Source organism: Haliotis rufescens, unplaced genomic scaffold (assembly GCF_023055435.1).
Source record: "Haliotis rufescens isolate VD_foot unplaced genomic scaffold, xgHalRufe1.0.p SCAF_27, whole genome shotgun sequence".
NCBI lineage: Eukaryota > Metazoa > Mollusca > Gastropoda > Lepetellida > Haliotidae > Haliotis > Haliotis rufescens.
In genome coordinates, this window is record NW_025963968.1 from 2,642,310 (window position 1) to 2,668,367 (window position 26,058).

General features: G+C 41.6%; 2 protein-coding genes across 2 annotated transcripts in view; one reads left to right on the forward strand and one right to left on the reverse strand.

The window, feature by feature from the left end:
* Positions 1-14,289, reverse strand: part of LOC124139395 (QRFP-like peptide receptor) — a 61,991-nt gene extending 47,702 nt beyond the window's left edge. The window contains exon 1 of the mRNA XM_046506430.2: positions 14,172-14,289. The gene's annotated coding sequence lies outside the window, so the exon portion shown is untranslated. The remainder of the gene's footprint in view (positions 1-14,171) is intronic.
* Positions 1-26,058, forward strand: part of LOC125384131 (repetin-like) — a 46,508-nt gene that overhangs the window by 15,002 nt on the left and 5,448 nt on the right. The window contains exons 2-3 of the mRNA XM_048402563.1: positions 20,012-20,714; positions 21,011-21,090. Of these exons, the coding sequence (XP_048258520.1) occupies positions 20,012-20,714; positions 21,011-21,090 (783 nt within the window). The remainder of the gene's footprint in view (positions 1-20,011; positions 20,715-21,010; positions 21,091-26,058) is intronic.

Consider the following 26,058-nt stretch of genomic DNA (forward strand, 5'->3'; position numbering starts at 1 on the left):
GATACCACAAGTTCTTAAAAAATCTTCGATGTGATTAAACCAAAGATAAGCATAATCATGTGTACATTTACTTATCATATAAGTGAGCATAAATGAGGCAATTTTATTGTTAGGATGAGGACATGATAATTTGCACCAGTATGCTAAGCACGTTTGTGTATTTGTATGTAACGGCTCTCTCCCTAGTTCACCGTAAACCATATATTTGGGTGTTGACATTCTCAGACCTGCTGCAAGGTTTAGACATTTTAGATGTACATGTTCAGTTATATCTGTGTTTTCAAAACCCCAGATTCACAACCGTAAAGTAAGACTGGAAGAGCTACTTTATCAAATGAGTGAGTGAGTGAGTGAGTGAGTGAGTTGGGTTTAACGCCGCTTTTAACATTATTCCAGTTATATCACGGCGTGTCAACTTAATGTGGGAGGAAAGCCCGAAGTGATGCAGGTCTCAGACGTTTACCACTTCGGTGAAACCCACGAGCACGGGTATGGTGCTGACAAACCTAGAAACATAATCGGGGCGAACCGGGATTCAAACCCACAATCATAGGTTTCTGGTGTGCCCAAGGGACGCAACTCTGCACAGCGAATCGCGGCGCCAGAAACAAGACACTCCAAAGGTTAATGTAAATTTCTCGCTCGTTTTAACAAACACATTCAGGCTTTTCTGCCCACATCTGCTTCATGTTTGATAGCAGTAATCATTCTTCCGCCATTTCGAGCTGGAGACGTTTATAGTGGAATTTGTTTTTGTTTTTGTCCGCTGAACCCATTGCGAAAATAAGTACTTTAGGTTTATCTGAGTTAACTTCGAGTTTCCAGACATCGCAAAAACGTGAAAACCAATCTAGTGCTCTCTGTAAATGGTAGTTACTTCACGCTGAGCGTACAGTGCCATCAGCATATCACAGCACTGAAAGTGTAAGATAAATGGACACGTGATCATTATCATATTCTAATTTCACAATTTCTAACCATCACAATGATTCCAATTGAGATAATCTTCCAGAGGAGATAGGTTGTCTCCTTGACGAACCCCCGACAGACATGGCAAAAAACTGGATTGAACCTTATTTATCATTCAAGCGATATAATATCACTATACATATTTGGAGATTAAATATTTTACCTTTCACCCCCACCAAGCCACACCTTGTCAAAACCCCTTAGCAAAATCGATTAAAGCAAATTATTATTTCTAGTGTTTATTGTTCAGCGAATTATTAAGACTCTGTACAATAAAAAAACAATATCTGTTGTTTCCTTTGCGAAAGCCCGATTACCAATGGGAAATGATTTCAAAGATTTCATAGAATTTGGTTTGTCGTGCTTTGAGAACAGAATGAGTGAGTGAGCGAGTTGGGTTTCGCGCCGCTTTGAATATTATTCCATAACGGCGTGTCAGACTAATGTAGGAGGAAAGCCCGAGTTGATGCCAGACACAGATCTTGGTGAAACCAACGAGCACGTGTATGGTGCTGACAAACCTAGAAACATAATCGAGGCGAGCATTCTAACCCACAATCATAGGTTTCTAGCGGGCCCAAGGCACGCAACTCTGCATAGCGAATTGCGGCGCCATAAACGACTGGGCCACCCGTGTCCCCTAATGATAATAGAAGTAAATAATTTGCCGAAACAGCTAAGTATCGAAATTGGACGGTATAAATTTGGATTATCGGCGTTTCCCCTTTTCTTATTAATCAGCCTTTTAATACCTGTCAGACATGCCTCTGGTAAAATTCCCGTATTTAGTATCTCTGGAGTACCGTTCAGTTGTCTATGATCTGTCTGAAGCATTCGGCCGACACAAGCCGTACACACGCTAATACCAGCACCAGCTCCTCGGGCGAGGCCGAGTCATGTACCAGACATTAATGGAAATGACCGTCACAGAATTTGCGACATGCATATAACTATCCTTGCATGGATAGTTGCGTGTCAGTGAATGTTACACATTTATGAGAACTGTGCAATCTGAGACAGTTTGTTTGTTGTTTAACTCCGCACTCAACAATACTAGTATTCCAGCTATGTGACGGCGGTCTGTAAGTAGTCGAGTCTTGAGCATACAATCCAGTTATTGATATCATGAGCATCGATTCACGCAATTGGGATACGATGACATGAATTAACCAAGTCAGCAAGCCTGACCACCCGTCGCCTCTTAGGACAAACGACAACCACAAATAACATTTTCGGACGTTTTACTATTGCATCTCATGTCTAGGTTTTCATTTCTGGGGACATGTCCGACACGTGGTCAACGCAAATCGCTGTCCAACTAATACCTGCTTCCCTTTACCATGTCAGAATTGTTTTCGAATTTCATATTCCCCTGATAATAATCCTTGCTATATCAGCACGACACCTGTGGTAAACGATATGGATCATAATGTGCTTCCCTCCCACATGACGTTATCAACCGTGATATAACTGAAATCCCGGCGTTAAACCATCTCACACACTCACTTTTACCTGTTACTGAAACGAATCTGTATAATTATAAAAAGCAGCCTCTCTACGTACTGGAACGGGGATATAGTGGGCGTTGCCATCTAATTTAGGAATAACGTGGCAAGGCAAAGCTACTAATTATCACTAATAGTGGTATTGCAAATAGTGATTCAATTAACAAAAATAATCGACGTAGTTTAATTGCTTCCAAAGGTCAGGTCTGGCAAACATCCACACATGCTCCATGTACAACTACAGGCACATCTGCTGATATTGTGTGCAGCAACGTTGATGACAACGATTTGCCTACTGGAAAAACTAGCACATCACCTGCCCATCAAAGACTCAGATGTTTATTAGTGGACAGCAACATGGTGCAAGATGCGTCACGACAGTCGTTCACAGTCTGATTGTGGTTATGATGACGTTGTGTTATTAAGATTTCTCGATCTCGCACAAAGGATAGAATGTGTCTGCCAACATTTCACATTCCTGTGAACACAACCTAGGGTATCTGGCAATAACTTGATTCCACAACTCATGAGAGACAGACATTCCGTAAATTAAACACCCGTTCTTCGATACAGTTCAATTGGTCACAAGCGTCCGCCCGGAGAGCGGAAGGTCCAGGGTTCGATCCCGGGCCGCGTCATACAAAAAGACGTTAAAAGATTGTACTTGTTGTTACCCTGTCTGGCGCTCGGCATTAAGGGGCTAAAACAAGGACTGGTCGGCTCGGAGTCAGTATACTGTGTCTGAGTGGGGTATTCATGTTAAACTGCGGCATGGTATCTCAGTGAGCTAGCACTATAAATCGGCATCAGTCCGGACTAGTACAAGCAGCCACACACACACATACACGTGCATGCACGTCGCTATATAAGTGCAATAATCTTGGACGCGACGTTAAACCCAATTTCACCTCACCTCAATTGGTCACACTCCATGTATTATTTCATGTGAAGTGTGTTGGTGAGTGAGATCGGTTCAACGCCGCTTTGAACAGTTTTCCAGTTATACAATGACGTGTCAACTTAACTTCTTTGAGGGGTATTTAGAAGTTGGAGTACTAAGTAAGGATACAATATATATGGATATTCTTTAGAACCTACAGCGAAACGTCGTTCCTAATTGTAATCAAGTTGTTCATCCATTGATCTTATCCTTACGTTAGTGTCGCCTTAATGTGGGAGGAAAGCCCGGAGTGATGCTTAGTTAAGACGTTAACCACCCTAGAAACAATCTGGGTTAACCTGGATTCAAAATCCACGATCATAGGATTCTGGTGTGCCCAAGGAACGCAACTCTGTGCACAGCGAATTGCGGCGCCTTGGACAACTGGGCCACCCGAGCCCCCGTCATGACAAGAGAGCAGGAAGTAATATCATAGTATCGTAGCATGGAATTGGAACTCTACAATGTATTCCTTACATGCTTGGCGATGGAAGCTTGGGTAGACAAGTGTTAAATGCGTTCTCCCGGCCTGGGTTCGATTTGCACAAGGGTATGAAAAGTGATTCCTATTTCTAGTGTTACCCGCATTGCTATATTATTTCTAAAAAAAAGGGGCGGTCGGGTAGCCGAGTGGTTAAAGCGTTCGCTCATCACGCCGAAGACCCGGGTTCGATTCCCGACATGGGTACAATGTGTGAAGCCCATTTCTGGTGACCCCCGCCGTGATATTGCTGGAACATTGCTAAAAGCGGCGTAAAACCATACTCACTCTCTAAAAGCGGATTTAAGGCATCGTCACGTTTTCATGAATCGAGAACCAGCAAACCATATTTGTCATCTGTGTAAATGTTGGAAGTGTTTTCTCAGACCCCTTACCGTGATATAGTTTGATAGTTGGAAGCATGGGCATGGTGAATTGTCGAAAACAGATTTTAAAATTAAGTTACCCAACATTTTAAAAGGACTTTACTCTGTTGTACAGATGGGATGATATTTTTCAATGTCGGCCAGCTATGATATATCAAGATTTAGACATGGTATAACACATGTATGTCACGATGGGTCAAGTAACGGTCAAGACACTGACCAGCAGCCCTCCTCGTGGCAATCCTATGAATAGAAGAGACACTAAAAGATGCGAGAGTCCACATCCCGCTGACAGTGAAGACAGCCTACTGAATAGGTTGAATATGACCGACATCCTCGTGCAGAACGGACTGAGGTCATCTGAATTCATTGGGTGTTGTTGAGATCATATTCATGCATTACTTGTTTGGTTTTATACAATTATTTTTGAGAAAAATGAATTCAACATGTTGTGTTTTCAATGTAGTGCTGCGTTACCTGGAGATTTGACGGCGCTAAATTGTACACAGAGTGAGTGGGTGAGTATGGTTTTACGCCGCTTTTAGCGATATTCCAGTAATATCACGGCGGGGGACACCCGAAGTGGGCTTCAGACATTGTACCCATGTCGGGAATCGAACCCGGGTCTTCGGCGTGACGAGCGAACGCTTTAACCACTAGGCTATCCGACCGCCCCAAATGGTACATGGAAGGGACAGTGCAGCGTTCATTCTAGACAGCTTCTACGACAATCAGGGTTCAGTGGAAATCTGCCCCGGAATCAGTTTCAGTATAATGTTCTTCTTATGATGTTTACGTTCGGTACAAACAAACCAGATGATCGACACCCATGTGTGAACACAGTAATCAGTTTGAGGATATAGAGGTGTCAGTCATATATTTGTCTTTTGTATAGAAGGACCCGTCAAATTCCGGGGTAGAATAGGCCTTCAGCAACCAACGCGTGCCGTAAAAGGCGACTATGCTTGTCGTAAGAGGCGACTAACGGGATCCAATGGTCAGACTCTCTGACTTGGTTGATGTATGTCATCGATCCCATTTGCGTAGATCGATGCTCATGATGTCAGTCATTGGATTGTCTGTTCCAGACTCGATTATTTGCAGACCACAGTATATAGCTGAAATATTGCTGAGTGCGGCGTTAAACAACAAACACCATTTTATACAGAAGGGATATTATGTTATTTCTGTCATAATATACAAGTGTAAATTATTAAATGACTTATTATGCATATATATCTGAAAGAAACATCGATATGTCACTGAGTGAATAACGTTTGAAATATGTGAAACACTAACCTAATACCGGAACTTCTTTCAGTATGTCACACTGACACTGTTGTTTCCGAGTTCGGCGTGTGAGATCATTACACAGCAGAACAGCTGGGCTTTTCTAATCTAAGGAATTGAAAAAGATGACATGTTCTCCACTGTTCCACTGATCAGTTACATCTTTGTCAGGTCACGCGATGAGATAAACATTTTTTTAACAAGAATCGCCCAAGTAGCTCTTATAAACTTCGTAACACTATCCATCCTTCGTCGATAGAACAGCTGTGGAGGTTGAGTCCCAACGGGAACACGTACGTCGATATGTATTGTCTATATCGATGGCGCACAATAACTAATTTACATTATCCCCTTGAGGCTGTCAAAGGATTAGATAGCTGTTCACGTGGGTTGTGTAAATAATCCCGCGTTTATTACCATGTTTCTTTTCCTAAAGAAGTATACAAATCAATACCGTCTTTCTCAGACACCTTACCGTCTTTATGGTCATAATCGGATTGAAAGTAACATTGGGTCGATAGCATCCAGCTGGTTGTGGCGGGATCGAGATTGGATGAAGTATTCTGGGTTAACAATACTCTCAGAAGTAGCATAAGACGAATAATTCTGTAGAGTACCAACAAGTGCATTAACATAGCACAAACATTCACACATATTGTATGATCTGTGCGCGGCAGTCTAGAAATAAAATGATAAATATTCTTGAATAGGTTTGTCGTGATAATGGCCTAGATGCCATTAGTATACATCTTGAGACGTGGTACCATGGAGGAATATCATGGGGAATACCATGGAGGAATACCATTGAGGAATACCATGGGGGAATACCATGGGGAATACCATGGAGGAATACCATGGGGAATACCATGGAGGAATATCATGGGGGATACCTTGGGGATACCATGGGGGAATACCATGGGGAATACCATGGAGGAATACCATGGGGAATACCATGGAGGAATATCATGGGGGATACCTTGGGGATACCATGGGGGAATACCATGGGGAATACCATGGAGGAATACCATGGGGAATACCATGGAGGAATATCATGGGGGATACCTTGGGGATACCATGGAGGAATACCGTTGGGGAAACAATGGAGGAATACCATGAAAACACATAAAAGCAAGAGACGGAAGCCAGTGAACAAGAAACTGTGGTTGGCATAACGTAATCATGTCTTTGGCTCCGGTTACAATTCAAACTGCGTGTGTTTGTGACGGGTGCCGCCGGCGGGGCAGAATACGCTCACCTTGTAAAGAACACCTGGCATCATCACTATCTGATAGTGATCAGTAAACACGTGTTCACGATATTGTCGGAATCGTACAATGCATTCTGCTTTCAGTAGAGACGTCCTATGATTATGGAAATGAGTTTTGTCTCTTTTGCGTTGTATCAAATTTGACAACTAACTAACAAACGCAGTTAATACACACACGTGGCAACCCTGAACCAACATAACGAGAATAAGACCACGATCAATGTTCCACCACCTGCAGTGTCACAATGATGTAACAAGTGATAAGTACAGGGATTCACAGCCATGCTTGCACGCTCAGGAGGAAGTGTCTGTTGCTCATCCGCTTCATAGATGAGGCAATCAATAGCGTTACCAAGTTTTGCTTTTAGATAAATCGGAGAGGAAGCGCTTATCTATCACTAGCCTCTGCCTATTGCGATTCTCTGATGTTTGTTTAGCATGTTAATGATACACAGCTAACCTGCTTGCCAAATACCAGGATCTAATCATTGGATGAACGAGAAAGGCTTACATTTTCACTGATGGAAACGCTTCATTTACAGGCTGACCATGGTATTTGGGACCTACTATTGTACTTATGTCGGTGATTTTCGACAGAAAACCTGTTGATATCAGTGGTTGGTATCTATTATCCGAAGCTTACTGTTCTTAAACACATAATCACATGACATCATCCATTGTTTGGTGACGTCTTCCCTTGTTAATTGAATGACGTCATTGCTTCTTATTGGGCGACGTCATTGATTTAGTTTATAGTTCAGGTTGGCTTCATCAGTGCACAGTATAGAATAAGATTTAAGGAGACGAAGATAGATAAAGGATAACTGTCTGATGTACCAGTCTCTTCCTCAACTGAATGTTATATGTTATAGCCCGAAGTCGCTTTGTGGAACTGGTCCATTCCAATCATTCGATAAATAATTCCGTAGTTCATCGTGGCTGCTGAATCATTTTCCAAGGTATAGAAACACTACTGCTTATGAAAGCTTTGAATGCGGTTCTTCGATCCTTTTTACAGATACATTGAGGAAAACGTCTTCAGATAATCGATACCTTGTTTAAATATTCTGATAATCGATAATATACAAGAGGCAATTCCATTTCTCATAAAGTAACACTGAAAAGGATTTTAAAATTAGAGAAGATCATATGATTAGTCATGAATATTCATGAATCTGTTACCTGAAAGTAACATGTTCATTAGTATAAATATACCCCGGAATCATTAAACTGCTGAATTGATACACTTGATGGGAGTTCATGAATTATACAATACCCGGTGTATAATCAACGAAGTCATCTGTAGTCAATGTAACAGTTGTAACATCACTCGTGACATGGTCTGAAGATTCCAATCCGCTGGGTCCTACATGGAATGTGCATGAACGAGATATATAAACTGTCTGGCAAAATAAAGTATACAACCATGTCTGATGGTGGCTAAAAATGAAACAAACAAGAAATGTTTTTTCGATGGTGATGTTTTTGTTACGCGAATCATAATGTTGTTTTAGACCTTAGCAGTGTTTCGGCGACTGTTTTCAAACTATAAAACCCGAAAACTCGATGATCATGAGGATGTGTAATTTGGGACAAAATAAACTAAGTTATACAATTTTAAGAATGATAATGTGGAGAAAGTAATACAATATCGCACCTTCTTTGACCTTCACGTATTGTATGAAATGATGATATGCCATGTACAATGATTGACCTGATCATATATAAGTAAAAAAAGCGCGACAAAACCCGTTCAATTTTCATATGAAATCTCTGCCAAAAGCAGAGTCGATTGTAAGATGTCGACTGTATCATGAGCATGCGTGTATGAATCACTTTCAAATTGTGATGATGAGAACCATAATAAAAATACCTACTTCACTAAAAGCAAAGAATGCATCGGCTGTCTGTGACGATTTGAACACATCGTACATGTATGCAATGCAGCTATGGGGGATTTGCCACTGTGGGTACCAGCATCCGAACCTCTCCCGGCTACTCGAGGTGAAGGTGAAACGGGGTTTAACGTCGCGTCCAAGATTATTGCACTTATATAGCGACGTGCATGTATGTGTGTGTGTTTGTGTGGCTGCTTGTACTAGTCCAGACTGATGCCGATTTATAGTGCTAGCTCACTGAGATACCATGCCGCAGTTTAACATGACTACCCCACTCAGACACAGTATACTGACTCCGAGCCGACCAGTCCTTGTTTTAGCCCCTTAATGCCGAGTGCCAGACAGGGTAACAACAAGTACCATCTTTTAACGTCTTTTGGTATGACGCGGTCGGGGATCGAACCCCGGACCTTCCGCTCTCCGGGCGGATGCTCTACCACTAGACCACGGAGGCGGTCCCCGGCTACTCGAACTCCTCACTTTGTTTCAACATCACTTTAGTAGTTTGACCAAGGTTACAACACTCAAGGCCTTAATAAAGCTTTAAAAACGTTTTATGTTCGACATGTGGAGGACATTTCCAAATGTGACGCATCAGTGACAAAAATGATGTCCGATACAATTCCATATTTTGACTTGTACCATATGATCCCTTGTAGGTGAACCATTGACTTGCCTTTGCATGTGTTTGTGGTGCAGGATACGCTCATCTTTTCGCGAACACCTGGTGTCATCACTATTTGATATAATATAGTCATGCTCATGATATAGTCAGAATCGTACAATCGACTCTCTTTATACAGAGATTTCTATTGGATATGGAAAGGGTTTTGTTGTTTTATTAAAAATTAAACCGTTATATCGTGGCGTAGCGGTCTAACGTGGGAGAAATGTGAAACCCACGTGTTTTGCTATGAAACCAAGTTGTCATAATTGGGAAAAATAACCCTCAGTCGGTCGATTAAGGCAACCAGTTGTTTTCATTTAATGTACTTTTTATGGCTTGCGAGAGCACTGTTCTGTGTCCTTATAATTGCCTTACGTTAATTAACTGAGACAGGGAGTATGTTATTTCGGTCCTCCTCCACCTTGTAGTCTCAGAATGCCTGCGGGTGAACATATAAACGCTATTGTTATGCCTCATCTTGGCTCATGATGTCAGTTCACAGGAGGCAGGTGAGTGTGCCATCCTCTTTTCCTCCCCTGAATCTGTCAGATCTGACAACGACGACCCAGCAGGCCGCATTGATGTCTGTGTACAAGCGGCGTCCTGCCGTCACGCACGCCCACGATAGACACATACAGTTACCTTCCATTTGAAAAGGATGGACAAGATTAGATATGACACACCAAGAATAAGCCTTTGTCAGAATTCTGGGACCCTTGGAACACGCTGTAGTATGTGTGTGGGAGGCAGTAGCACTACACGGAAACACCACACAGATACAACTTGTTCAATTTTTGACGCCAAGGTTATCTACTGTGAAAGTGAAGCTTAATTAATTTGAGCGCCTTTAACTCGATATATTACTTAACACGGAGTAACTTATCTTCCAGGATTGTTCCATGATTTTCACTTTGGATATTTCATTACATTTGTGAAAAAATAAACGAAAATACCCTTTCCTTAAAACAAATGTATCTCAACTGTACGATTCCGACTATACCATCAGCATGTGTTTCTGAATCAAATAATAATGATACCAGTGTTCGCGAAAAGGCGAGCGTATCTGCCACAAACACATGCAGAGACAAGTCAACTCTTCACCGGAATAAATACGGGAACATCTGATACAGGTCAAAATAGGGAATTGCATCATTAGTTTATTGATGAAGCTTTAAGTCTACGTGAAACACACTGACTTCAAATGAAACCGTTCACAATAGATTATACACATCATTAAGCGGAAATCGATGAAACTATCTGCCTGCCATATGCCATCATGTCTTCCATTATGCTTAAATCATTAAACCTTGCATGTTATGTTGCTATCGTATTGATCAAGTCTTTGAGAGGCATTTAGAATGGATACACATAAGGAAGAGAATTGATGGTTGTCAACGTCTTTATTGGAGGAACACAACGTTTTGGAGTATATGCTTACTCCTTCATCATTCACCTGATGGTGATGGATAACACCGTTTTGAAAAAGTATTCACCAACTGGTCTGTTATTTATTTTCATAATGATCGTATCTGCATTTCAACAGTACTTATTCTTGTGAACTAGAGAAGTGTCATAAACATGTGTTTGTTTGTTTGTTGGTTAACGCCGTACACAGCAATATTCCAGCAACATGACGGCAGTCTGAAATAATCGAGCCTGGGTTGCTGAAGACCAAGTATAAACCGGAACTTCACGTGTGTCAAAATCATTAGCTTTACCGACACTGCAATTAGTATCCCAATAGTATTCTACCATGCTTTGTTTGAACCCACACTCTCAGAGTGAGGCACCAAGTTCCAGCACACAAAGTCAGCGACCTAACCTACTCAGCCGCTGAGGCTTCCACAAAAATTGAAGTCCGACAACTGGTAGTCTGGGCCGCGTATCCTAATTGGCACGGCTCCCATGGCCGAAAACTACGAATACACAATGCCATTTTGAGAGTGATCAAATGTAACAAATGTTGAATTTGGTATAACACTTCCTTATTGTTTTTTGGTGGAGTCCCATCCGGGATTCGAACCCACACTCTCAGAGTGTGGCACTTTCCTAAGCTAGTGTTATCCCAAATATAACATTTGTTACATTTTACCACTATCGAAATGACATTGTGTATTCATATCAGAAACTGGTCTGCATCATATGGAGGCAATGATGTTGCCATAGCACACGAGTCATGTACAGTAGAGGCAGTGTTATAACAGCTGTGTCACATCAGTGATGTTGCCATGGCACATGAGTCATGTCCAGTAGAGGCAGTGTTATAACAGCTACGTCACATCAGTGATGTTTATGGAACATCTGCACACGGCCCATGGATGTTTGTATTCATCTGATGCATTATAAAGTCTGCTACGATGAAATGGGCGAGAGACGAGTAACAGAACACTGCCATTAACACTGACCGTGTCATCCTATAGTGTGTTATAATAGTTGACTCAATGCTAGACTATAGCTCAGTGAGTGAGTGAGTATGCTTTTACGCCCTTTTAGCAATGTTCCAGCAATATCACGGCGGGGGACACCAGGAATGGGCTTCACACATTGTACCCATGTCGGGAATCGAACCCGGGTCTTCGGCGTGACGAGCGAACGTTTTAACCACTAGGCTACCCGACCGCCCCTAGAGCTCAGTGAGTGAGTGAGTGAGTATGGTTTTACGCCGCTTTTAGCAATATTCCAGCAATATCACGGCGGGGGACACCGGAAATGGGCTTCACACATTGTACCCTTGTCGGGAATCGAACTCAGGTCTTCGGCGTGACGAGCGAACGGTTTAACCACTAGGCTACCTGACCGCCATCTTGAAACAACTCAGTGGCTACAGGTCAATACCATAGATAAGAGTCCGCCCCTATAGCTCAGTCGAACCGATCTTCTATTACATAGTTGTATAAGGACTTATATATCTTTGTATTTATATTTGTGTGTCTGTTGTTGTACCAGCAGTCTGCATTATTCCAGGGAAGAGTGTCAATATTCGGGGGACCGCCTCCGTGGTCTTGTGGTAGAGCGTCCGCCCGTAGAGCGGAAGGTCCAGAGTTCGATCCCCGGCCGCGTCATACCAAAAGATGTTAAAAGATGGTACTTGTTGTTAACCTGTCTGGCGCTCGGCATTAAGGGGTTTAAAGCAAGGACTGGTCGGCTCGGAGTCAGTATACCGTGTCTGAGTGGGGTATTCATGTTAAACTGCGGCATGGTATCTCAGTGAGCTAGCACTATAAATCGGCATCAATCCGGACTAGTACAAGCAGCCACACAAACACACACACGTACATGCACGTCGCTATATAAGTGCAATAATCTTGGACGCGACGTTAAACCCAATTTCACCTCGCCCCACTTCAATATTCGGGGAGGCACACCAGTTACTGATCACGAACCAGGCCGCCGTGGAACGATGCCACTCAGGCATTCAAGTCACACAGCTTACACCCGAGCCCCGTCACTCGGCTCTGACGACAGTGTCAAGCAGGAACAACTGGAAATCTCAAACTACTCTTGCTCAATAGTTGTTTGATCAGGTTACAGCTTTACAGGCCTCAGCAAAGCTTTCAAAACGGTTATGGTACACACGTCGAGGGCATCTCCAAATTTGGCGCATCAGCGACAAAAATAATGTCCGATGCAATTCTCAATTTTGACTTGTACCGTATGTTCCCGTGGTTTTTGTTCAGGTGAACTTGCGCCTTGTATGTTTAAGACAGGTACGGAGGGGCAGGATCCGCTCACCTTTTCGCGAACACCTGGAATCATCCCAATTTGATAGTGATTCATAATCATATGCTTATGATATAGTCAGAATCGTATAATGGATCCAGTTGTAACAGATATGGAAAGAGTTTTGTCGTTTTATTAATTCTGTGAGATAGAGATAATTCCTTATATGGTGATGCTTCTCTGGTATTACAGGAACAACACCAAACTTTGTCACATGGGCATCAACATCGATCAAATAGACTCTCATTCAGTGAGTCTCTCGTTGTCATATAACATGCGCATGACTGACCAAACCCCAATGACGCCTATAGCTAGACAGCAATCTTACAATCAATGAAAACTACCTGGAACACGTTCAAGACTTCCTAAAGTCCTGAGTTTTATCACTGTGTCCGTGTTAAGGAATGTTACTGTAATGATAAACGACACGTCATCTGTTTGTGATAACATCAACTGAAGGACACTATCCGGACCCAACCTACTGACTTGACGTCGAGACCGGTATACAACACGTCACCGACATATTTAACTAAAGCTATACGCGCTCCTCATCAAGACACAGAAAGAGTTGAAATGACATTGTGGTCAGTTTGCGCATGCGCATAAATATATAACGTCGACGTTTGATTTCCCCGAAACGGAATCAATGGGGCGTAAAATAAAAAATAGCGGTGAAAATAATATGAATATCAGTAGTGACACCAGGTGTTCACGAAAGCCTTTCTTGACATGCAGCACTGACAAGAACTGAAATAAACCCGGATGCATTTAAGGTGTCAGACGTAAACGTTTCAATGTTTCATAGCGTATTGATCATGTGTTCCTATTGTTTGAAGATGCTATGTCTCAGGACCACATCCGTCTCAGCTCGGTAATAATATTGTGTGGCATTCAACCGGTTTAACGGTTTTGTCGCTTGGATAATAGGAGGAGTGATTCCCTAGGGCGTCGTCCTGAACCACGTATAACGCGGACTGACAGCATGGTCAGTTTACTCGCAAGAGATCTATCTATTTAACATATACGCTTATAGGTCATCTGTACTTACCTTCCTGGGAGTTGCAGGTAGGGTAAGACACGTTCACTCGTCTCTCAAACATGTAGTGCCATCGTTGTAACTTTACAGTGATTGGTGGGTGGCTATCCTTGAATATATATATATATATATATCCCCAAGGCTTTGACGCGACCAATCTCTTTCCAAATGTAGCGCAACATATTGTTTGACACTTGTCTGATGAATAGGGCATTTCATTCAACATTCCAAATGTCACGTTTGCAACTTCCATGCCTTGATTAAAGATAATAATAATAAGATTACTTATAAACATTTGCATGAACAACGTCATGGCAGACACATCAATTATTCAGTGTTGTCAACGTTCGATATAAGAATGAACAGACGCTTGGGAAATTAACATATTTAACATACACAAGCTGGAACATTATTCATATAGATGAGAAGTTTGAATCTTGACGTGCAATTATTGAAATGTTGCTGCCAGCCAGAAGACACCTTGAGAAGTAGATGTTTTGAAGCGTCTGGCGTTTTCAAACCCAATGAAATATGTAGTACTATAACCATTACATAATCTGCCGCATCTAGGTATTGTCACTGTCAGCTCGTTTCAAAACAGGTTGTCAGTATTACAAAAAGATGAAAAGTATCGATGTGATTGACAAGATATTTACATAATTATGGAATGACCCAGTTGTTTATGTTAGAATTCTTTAAAAAAAAAAATTACTACCCTTGTCAAATACACATTGTAGTACTGAGATGTACTGTCAGTGTTCGAAAACGACTTTCAATATTACGCTGAAATGTAATGAAATTTGTAACAGACGAGATATTTGCATGATTATGTAGTATAAAACATCCTACGAAATTGTCTTAAAAAACACCATAAGAAAAACTTTGTCGAAATCAAATAATAATCACCCACTCATGTGAAAACATCAGAGCATCTATCATTGTAGACACCAAATCAACAATATGTCGCCTTAAACAAACACCAAAGAGTAATATTTGAAGAGCAATTCTGAAAAGGGACAAAACCATTTTCATAATCATAAGAAATCTCTGCCAACAAGTTCATTGTACGATTCCGACTACATCATGAGCATGTGTTTAAGAATCACTATCAAATACTGATGTTCGCCAAAAGGTGAGCGTATCCTGCTGCGTCGGTGGCACCCGTCACAGAGAACATGGAGGAAATACCACTGCCGTGAATACGGATTTTCAGTGAAGGGAAACATTGTAAGACCTATGTGTACGGAATGCATCAGAATTGTACAGAGAACTCTGATTTTAACAAATATTTCCTATGGAAATTGAAAGAGTTTTCAGGCGAGGTATTAGTACCCGAAACTCTCCGCGAGTTTGTAGCGCATCATTATCTTGTTTGTCGTTTGATTAACACCGCTGTCATCAGTATGTCAGCTACATGACGACGGCCTGTATAAAATGGAGTCTGAAACAGATAATCCAGTGATTGATATTGTGAGCAAAGATCAACGCCTTCGGGGTACGATGATTCATTGAGTCTGTCCACCTTACCCATTTGTTTGCCTCTTACGACCAGCTTAACGGGGATGTTCATGATCTCAATCACTGGATAGTCTCATCCAGACTCGATACTCACCGATCGTCGTCATATAGCTGGAAAAATGCTGAGTGCGGCGTTAAAAAACAAACAAACTAGCAGTATCAATGAAAACACATTCTTCTCAAAACTCATTACAAATAAGCATAGGAATCTGTAGAGGGTATATGTCAATACGTGTGATGTAATGATACTTCCCGGTTTGGCTAAGTGCCAATAGACCACTCAGATAATTATTTACCGGAGAAACCTTACTTGATCCACTGTACCATTGACCACACACAATATATGTTTACCATCCATACGCTTTGCATCTAAGGAAGTTGTACGATGGTATATGGGAAGCTCTTACTATTAACTTCATGATATAATTGACAAAATGAATTGTAGAACAAAGACACATGGTACCGTTAATAACACCAAATTCTCTGTCTCGGCTCCTTTTCACGACACGGGTCTTGCAGAACAGTTAATCACATTATGCTAACACAATGTTATTAAAAAATTCAAATTAAAAAAATTGCCATTCATGATTTTGACTAAATATGAAAAAAGAGTAAAATGTTTTGTAACAACATGACTAAGATTTGTGATGTCTTATATATGCCTTGTAAGTATTTAACAATGTGTGAAAATATAAAATATAATACCGTAGTGTCTCTATAAGAAGATTTCAAAGAGCACCTCACGACTCTTGATCATATGTTTATTGATCAGGGTTACAACACTATAGGTCTTTAAACTTTTTTAAAGCTTCATGGTAGCCATTTAAAAAAATTGACGCATTTGTGACCAAAATGATACACGATTCCCTAGTTTGACTCGAACTATATGTTCCCGTGCTTTTCGAATTTGTAGCACATTTGACTTCCTTTGCATGTGTTTGTGACGGGTGCCACCGGTGGGACAGGATACGCTCACCTTTTGGCGAACACATGAAAATATCCATTATTTGATAGTGATTAATAAACACATGCCCGTAGTATAGTTGGCGTTCTCTCATCTCCATGGTTGTAGAGAAAGAGAAATATCATCTGTAACAGTAAGATCCTTGTCATGCAGCTAACAGTGTTCATACGACGTCAATGATGATGGCGTTAATACGTCATGTGACGTCACCAAGGCTAGTGTCTGCATCGCGTCAACAATCACAGTGTCAGTATAATGTAAAACAAAAATTGTTCAGAAAGCTTTCTACAACATTTTGAAGTAGAAGATAAATCACACGAATTTAACCTTCTCCTTGACACTCCCAGTTCAGCAATTAAACTGTTCCGATGTGATTAGAAACTGGTTCAGGCTGCGAGAGTGTGTTAGCTCCCATGTATGGTCGTTCTGTCCCTTTAGAGCGCATGTACTTAGGAAGTTCTGACAAACACATCTGTTTACTACAGCAAAGAAGCTACCTTAAAAAATAATAAATAGTCACAGCCTTGGGGTTTCTCTACTTAAAATATACATGGTACGTTTAGGTTGCATAAAACCCCGTATATATCTACGCCATGCTCATGAGAGGTATCTCTCATGACGTTGCCATCCGTTATTTTCTGGATTACATTTCTCAACTTCGGTACCAGTTTTTATGTTAAAGCCATCAAATTCAGAAACGTAAGTTTCGCGAAACAGGTTAATGATCTCTTCCGAATTTACTGACTGAGTAAATAACGTCAAACATCTCCTCTGTTAATAAACATGTCTGTGGGTTTTATAAGTTTTTTTTAGAGGTATATATTAGTTGAAGTTCTAAGTAAGGATAAGATATATGGATGAACAACTTCTTTATTACAATTGGGAGCGACGTTTCGGTGAAGTTTATTAATTGTAATAAAGATGTTGTTCATCCATATATCTTATCCTTACTTATGGGTTTTATACCCGTTATTGAGGAGAGGATAGGGCGGTAAGTTGGTCCAGCGGATGGTGCAATATAACGCGGTTGTTGGTTGTTCGAGTCAATTACTAAGACGTAACAACATATCAACATCATACCTGCCCCTTGACTACTGAAACCCATATACTTTCAATGTAATACTACTAATAATTGACTAGTGAGTAAGTTTCGTTCAACGCCGTTTGAACAGTGTTCCAGATATACCACTATGTGTCAGCTTGGTGTGGGAGGAAATCCCGAAGTGATGCAGGTCTTAGTCGTTTACCACTTTGGTGAAACTGGATTCGAAGCCCACGATCACAGGTTTGTGGTGTATAGTGATGACAAATCCAGAAATACAATCATGGCAAACCGGGATTCTGATCAAAGTGTCACAGCGACCGATTGACATCCATTGTCTGAATGAGAATTTTATTCGAATGGCTTACCCTGAGGCCACGACATGTATACTTAAATGCCATAATTTTTAAGATGCTAATCCAAACTGTTAAACCCAATTGTATTGCACATTGACTGTCAGTCATTCTGAACGAGCTATGCAGCTATGTCACTTCTCATTATTACTGTTGTATATATTTATCCCCGTGTCAGATGACCTGGGATATATAAGCCTTGGTCCAGAGAGGAAAAGTAGGTGGTCTCACTCTTAGCCTAGCTAGGGTTAGGGAAGGTGTTCAGGCACCAACACAACAACCACTATGTGCTGACCTGACACATAATGCTTCTTGCATATATCCACTTGTAAGTAAACTTGTAAATACAGTAAGCCATCGACTCCTTGTTGTCACTTCCTACAGATACACGTACACCGACCCCTTGCATATAGGAATATACATGTAAGCATAGCCAACGTCACGAGCATGTTCAACACACAAGCACGATGCCCCTTGTAAAAGGTTCAAAGGTTTTCTTGTACTCCAAGGTGACCCAACTCATGATCAGCACAGCGAATTGCGGCGCCTTTGACGACTGGACAGCTTCTCCAACATAAAAATACAATTCCTTTACATGATTGCATGAAGAAATCTTGTTATTGTTAACGAAGAGCAGAAAATGAGTGAGTATGGCTTTACGCCACTTTAAGCAATATTCCAGCAATATCATGGCGGGGGACACCAGAAATTGGCTTCACACATATAACCCATTTCGGGAATCGAACCCGAGTCTTCGGCGTGACGAGCGAACCATTATCAACTAAAGTGCAGTTGACAAAATACTAGACGTAGATAAAGATCATCTAATATAGTTCTTCCCAAAACTCAAATTCGAATAGCAAGCAAATACATGCAACTTTAAGATCACTTTGCCGTCAGACAGCATTAATGGCAAGAAATGTTCTGTTTACTGCCATTTTAATGAATACAACCTTCGTTTGAGTTTGAGAGAGCGTTTATTGATTCAGGTGGTTTTGGTGTGTTCGTGAATAAATATTAATGACTGTGCTTTCTGCAGGCAATCCTGAAATACAACATGCTTCCACTAACACCTGAGAACTGAAATGGAGAAGCTCCGATCATTTGCCGTCTTTCAGAGTGTTTCATTGAAACTAAACGTTCTTCTGTTTGCACTCTTGATGAAATGCCTATTGACCGTATATCACTCGGATGCAACCCGACTCCAGTTTCTCCGTGTAAAGGGCCTTCTAGGTATAGTGATGCAATTCCATTTCATCTAAAAAACCCGTGAAGATCCGGGGTAATAGGTCCCATGCTTGCCGTAAAAGGCGGCTACCGGGATCGGGTCACTTGGTTGATGAATTTCATCGTATCCCAATTGCGTGGATCGATGCTAATGATATCAATCACTGCATTGTGTGGTCCAGACTCGAATATTTACAGCCTGTCATATAGCTGGAATATTGCTGAGTGCGGCGTTAAATAACAAACAAACTAACAAACAAAACTTCATCTGAAAAATAGCAACGTAAGACGATGACCATAGAACTCTTTCTGGTTCCCGCTACACAGTTCATGAGAGATGGAGAACAATTCTGAGGTAAATCAATAGTTAATAATGAACATAAAAGGTGAGTGAGTGAGTGGGTCGAGTTTAAGGCCGCTTATCTCGGAATATAGCCTGCATCTTCAGCACCAACCTTAATTTCCTGATCTGGCTCTGTCAGATATCCGATGCAATTCCCTATCTTGACTTGTACCATATGTTCCCGTGCTTTTTCAGATGAACAATTGACATGCCTTTGCATGTATTTGTGACAGTGCTCACCTTTTCGCGAACACCTGGTATCATGACTATTTGATAGTGACTCACAAACACATGCTCATGCTATAGTCGGAATTGTACACTGGTCTCTGCTTTATGCAGAGATTTCTATTGGATATTGAAAGGGTTCTGTCGCTTTGTTCCTACCGTTCCCAAACATAACAATAGCTCTACGACTCCAACGAGAGTGAAGAACATTACAGACAGTACGACTCCAACGAGAGTGAAGAACATTACGGACAGTACGACTCCAACGAGAGTGAAGAACATTACGGACAGTACGACTCCAACGAGAGTGAAGAACATTACGGACAGTACGACTCCAAGGAGAGTGAAGAACATTACGGACAGTACGACTCCAACGAGAGTGAAGAACATTACGGACAGTACGACTCCAATGAGAGTGAAGAACATTACGGACAGTACGACTCCAACGAGAGTGAAGAACATTACGGACAGTACGACTCCAACGAGAGTGAAGAACATTACGGACAGTACGACTCCAATGAGAGTGAAGAACATTACGGACAGTACGACTCCAACGAGAGTGAAGAACATTACGGACAGTACGACTCCAACGAGAGTGAAGAACATTACGGACAGTACGACTCCAACGAGAGTGAAGAACATTACGGACAGTACGACTCCAACGAGAGTGAAGAACATTACGGACAGTACGACTCCAATGAGAGTGAAGAACATTACGGACAGTACGACTCCAACGAGAGTGAAGAACATTACGGACAGTACGACTCCAATGAGAGTGAAGAACATTACGGACAGTACGACTCCAACGAGAGTGAAGAACATTACAGACAGTACGACTCCAACGAGAGTGAAGAACATTACGGACAGTACGACTCCAACGAGAGTGAAGAACATTGGATAAATCTTGGATAAAACCCATCCAACAGCGTTGGGAAAAGTGTATCAACCTGGAGGAGGGGTTAATATTGAAAAATGTATAATGTTAATGTCCTTAGGTGCAGTATTTCTATGTGAGTCTCAGAACGTATCAATCATCCCTTGTGAATCATTTTAACCGATATTGTAAAGTAGAATTAAAAGCACAACAAACGTAATACACACTGTGGATTTATCTCCCTGCCAAGGCACACTTTTATACACAGAACACGTCATAAGACTATGGACGGTTTTCCTTTCCAGCTGATTATTTATCGAAGCAGCTGCTGTGGAAGTACAACCATACCCAGCCCCGTGAGATCCCAGTTTCATCATATGTCAATGTAAGCGGATCTTCTACTTGTTCTTACTTCTTAAAGAGCATCTATCAATAATAGATAAGATAACTGACGACTCTGGGAATTCGAGACAGCAGCGCAAATACCGCAATAAGCAGAAAAATATTTTGGAACGTTCGTTCTTCTCCCTCTTTACGTTTGTCCCTGAGGAAAGTGTGCGCGGTAATAGATCTAATGTGTCTCTCCCAAGCTGAGTGTAAGATATTTATTACACCTGCTCATGCACATACTTTATGGAGAGAGATGTAAAACTGGCTTGTTATTTCTTAGTTTAACTGATCATAAAACTCAGTAGTATTCAAATTGACCTGAATATTTTGAACATTCAAGAAAAAAGTGAAATTCATCTTCACTTTTATTCAATTTGCGTATTAGATGTAATTTAGTTTTCTATCAGTTCGTATACCTTTGGTGTTTACATTTACATTACACTTGACTTGCCTTTGCATGTGTTTGTGACGGGTACCACCAGTGGGGCAGGATTCGGCCACCTTTCCGCGAACACCTGGTACCATCACTATATGAAAGTGATTCATAAACACATGCTCATGATATAGTCGGAATTGTACGATCGACTCTATTGGATATGGAAAGGGTTTTGTCGCTTTAAAGCTACATTATGTCTCGCCATCTCTGTTCTGCCCCAAAGTCACTCATGACACGAACCATACAGGTTTAAACAGGGCCAGAATTAACACTACCGCCATGCAAGGTTGTTAAAACATACATGAAAGCCAACAACACATACTTTGACATACATCAGACATGACATAAGTCACTTATTATTAGGGAAAATATCACGAATGACGGAGTTAAAAATTTAACGTCACATTCCTTTTCTGGCATATTGGCATAAAAAAACGTGATCGCAGCATGGGGAGACGACGCTGCACCACTGAGTTGGACCTGCCTCGACTGTCAACACGTTTTTTCATTGGATTTAACGCTGCTTTAAACATTAGTTACTTATATCACGGTTGTCAGTTTAATGTGGAAGGAGGTCCAAAGAGACTTATATGTATCACCGTTGAGAAAGTAACGACCACTGGCCTGGGGCTGAGCGATTAAAGGTCTGGGATTCGAACCGGTGGTCAGCCGATCCTGGTAAAGCCATACGACGTGATGAGGTTTGTGGAACCACATGGTAGACATAGTCTTTGTTTGGGCCTCACAATGTTGCATGCCTTGAGTATCACACACAAATGAAACATTAATATAGCAGTAAGCTGATAATGCTCAACTCAAAATGAGTAACATCGGTTTCATAAAGGACGCTTAGGAATCGGTGAATAAATATTTGTATTTTCACAGCAGGTATTCACATGCTAGAACATAAACAGCATTTATTTTGTTCATTTACAATTGTACGCTGGCGTTGTTGCATATATAAAAAATCACCGCCAGAATATCTTGAGGTAATGTCCTTAGTAAATGACCTTATTTTAAGCACATCTCACGTGGTGTCATTTCTGACATGTCACTGATTGCTTTTGTGGAAATTAAAACTAATAACATTAGTACCGCAGAGTCTCGTGTAACGTGTGTAATGGTTAAGTTAGTGGGCCCTCTGTCAACCTCGTGGTGCACTCGACGACGTTGTTTTACCGTCATTGCTGTTGACGTATAAGGAGGTACAGGCTCCCACGCGTGAACGTACTGAACCTACTGAGGCAGTAATTGCGTCTGAGAAACCCTTTGAAGTGGGAAAATGCCTTGGAATGTTACCACGCCATTTAATAAAAAGATTAAAGTCTTCCTGCATTACAAACAGACGCCTATCCCTGAACACTATTATTTAAAATCCTCTGAGAGACTTCTATGATTTCCAAATGACATATATCGATGTTTTCTTTACAGATACCAGCCGTAGTAGTTCCAATCCCTTGTCACAAAATGAAATGCCTTCCATTGACTTGACTTGCGTGCGTTTGTGACGGATGTAAGCAGAGGGGCAGGATACGCTCACCTTTTCGCGAGTACCTGGTATCATCCCAATTTAGTAGTGATTCATAAACACATGTGTTCAGTAGTCTAGAAAATGGAACGTCTGTCCCGAGAGCGGAAGGTCTGTTGTTCGATTCTCTTGCCGCGTCAAACAAAACGACGTTGTTTCCCTGTCTGGCGTTCGTCATTATAACATGATAAAACAAGGACTGGTCGGTTAGGAGTCAGTATAATAAGTTATTGCCGAGATTGCATGGTAAACACCCGTATAGTACAGTGTCTCGGTGGGGTAGCACTATAAAACCGGCATAAGTCCAGACTAGTACAAGAGCACCTCCCCCCCCCCCCCCCCCCCCCCCAAACACACACAGCCACACACACACGCTCATGTATGCATGTTGCTACATAAGGACAATAACCTTGAATGCGACATTAAACTCCAAATCGCCTCACCTCATGATATGATATAGATATAGATATATATATATATGATAAAATTGTACAATTTACTCTGCTTTCTGCAGAGATTTATTATGAATATTGAAAGAATATTGTCGCTTTTATTTTATTCCATTGTTAACTGTGCTTCATAGCACCCCGAGAGTAACACAATTGCCAAAATGAATATATCCAAATTACATACGCGTAGAATGAAACTCCTTCTTGTACCCTCCCCATTTCCATCACCTGTTCCAACGCCACACAACACACAAAGCCTGAACAATCACTAAAACAAACATGTCAAACAATATAAAAACAAATATCAGAAAACAGACGAACACCCAAACAAACACAACTCTGACGAGCGGATGTTTGCTCCATCGACTGATGTAGAGCGTTCTGTAAACACCATTATTTTAAAAACCGCAAGGCAGGAATTATCTGAATGCCTTATAAGGAAGCGTTGTGAATTTATAGAAGAGCTCCATTGCCGACCCCAGTGCAAATAACTACCGCTACTAGTTTTGGTTTGGTTTGGTTTGGTTTACGCCGCACTTAGCAAAATTCCAGCTATATGACGGCGGTCTGTAAATAATCGAGTCAGGACCAGACAATCCAGTGATTTACATCATGAACATCGATCCACGCAATATGGATCGATGACATGCATCAACCAAGTCAGCGAGCCTGACCACCCGATCCCGTTAGTCGCCTTTTACGACAAGCATAGTCGCCTTTTACGGCAAGCATGGGTTGCTGAAGACCTATTCTACCCCGGATCTTCACGGGTCACCGATACTTGTAATAGCTGGTAAACAGCTGATGTTGTGAGTGAGAATGGTTTTACGCCGCTTGTAGCAATATTTCAGCAATATCAGGGCGGGGGACACAAGAAATCGGCTTCCCACATTACAAATCTGGGGAATCAAACCCGGGTCGTCGGCGTGGCGAGCGAACGCTTTAACCACTAGGTTACCCACACCGTGGAGCAATCAGAGAACACAATGTGCTAGAAACAGCTTCGAGCAAGAACCTCGAAGTCGATGGACCTTGCGTCGATATGTCTTACCAGTGCCAGACGTAAAGCCCTATGGAGTCGGAAATAAATTCCATTTCATTACAAGGCAAGGAACGAGAAACTGGATTTTCTCATTGACTGGTCTCATGCTGTGAAGCGTAATACCAGTGAAGTCTTACTACCACCTTGCGAAGAACCACCCAGCGCAGCCTGAAATACACGCACGGTCTATCACAGAGCACCAATGAAGTGATTTTAACATTAGGTGTTAGGAATTGTTATTTCCTTAAGATGTCATTGCCGTTTGCTTAATTTACTCATGTCTTGTTAATTTAAAGCTTCAGCTTTAGCTTCACAAGGACAAGGACTAAGATGTCTCTGTCCTAGGCCCACATCAACAAAGCGATCGTAACACTACGACTTTGTAAGTTTGTGGACCCGTGAAGATCCGGGTCAGAATAGCAATCCAAGGCGACTATGATTGCCGTAAGAGGCGACTAACGGAATCAGGTGGTCAGGTTCACCGTCTTGGTTGATGCATGTCATCGTATCCCAATTGCTTGGATCTACTTTCATGATGTCAATCACTGGATTGTCTGGTCCAGACTTATTTACAGACAACCATCATATAGCTGGACTATTGCTGAGTGTGTCGTTAAACAACAAACAACAACAACTGTAAGTTTGTGTTAAGTATTGAAAGTATGATCGTCTCAGCGCTGAGATCGCTTTGTGGGAGGGGGGTTCAGTGATGGCACCAGGTGTTCGCGAAAAGGGTGAGCATGTCCAGCTGTACCTGAAGCATCCACTACAGTCATGCGCAGTATGTTTCTCGCCCCATGTGAAGTTAGTGGACTACTTTCTTTGAACGCAAGTGAGCTGTGCGACGTCAAGCATCAAGCAACCATTTGCTTTTCATGCATATTGTGAGTGTAGACTTGCGGTATTGCTGCCAGTATAGCAGGCCATGCTTACTCTTTTCGCGAACACACGGTGTCATCACTGATTTTAAGTGATCCATTCATATAAATCTGGGGCGGTCGGGTAGCCTAGTGGTTAAAGCGTTCGCTCGTCACGCCGAAGACCCGGGTTCGATTCCCAACATTGGTACAATGTGTTAAGCCCCTTTCTGGTGTCCCCCGCCGTGATATTGCTGGAATATTGCTAAAAGCGGCGTAAAACCATACTCACTCACTCATATAAATCTCACCGCTGTTTTGCCAGTTACTTCAAATGGAATCTTTATCGTCGGGTACTCGAGACTGGTTAATCTCTGGTGTTGACGTCTTATATTTATGTGCATGTACTTTTCCTAACAACTGACTTCAATGTCATTTCTACTCTTTTTGTGACTCGGGGTGGATCTTGTACTTCAGGCTTCACTCAGCAAAAATAGAGAAATATCACGAAATTATCTTCTGTGGCTAAAATGAACCACAATACTTTATAATGTGTACCAGCTAACAAATTTCAAAAATTCATTTTGATATATTTTAAGCTCCAACACTGATAACTGATATCGCATTAAATGCCACAAAACCATAAATTGT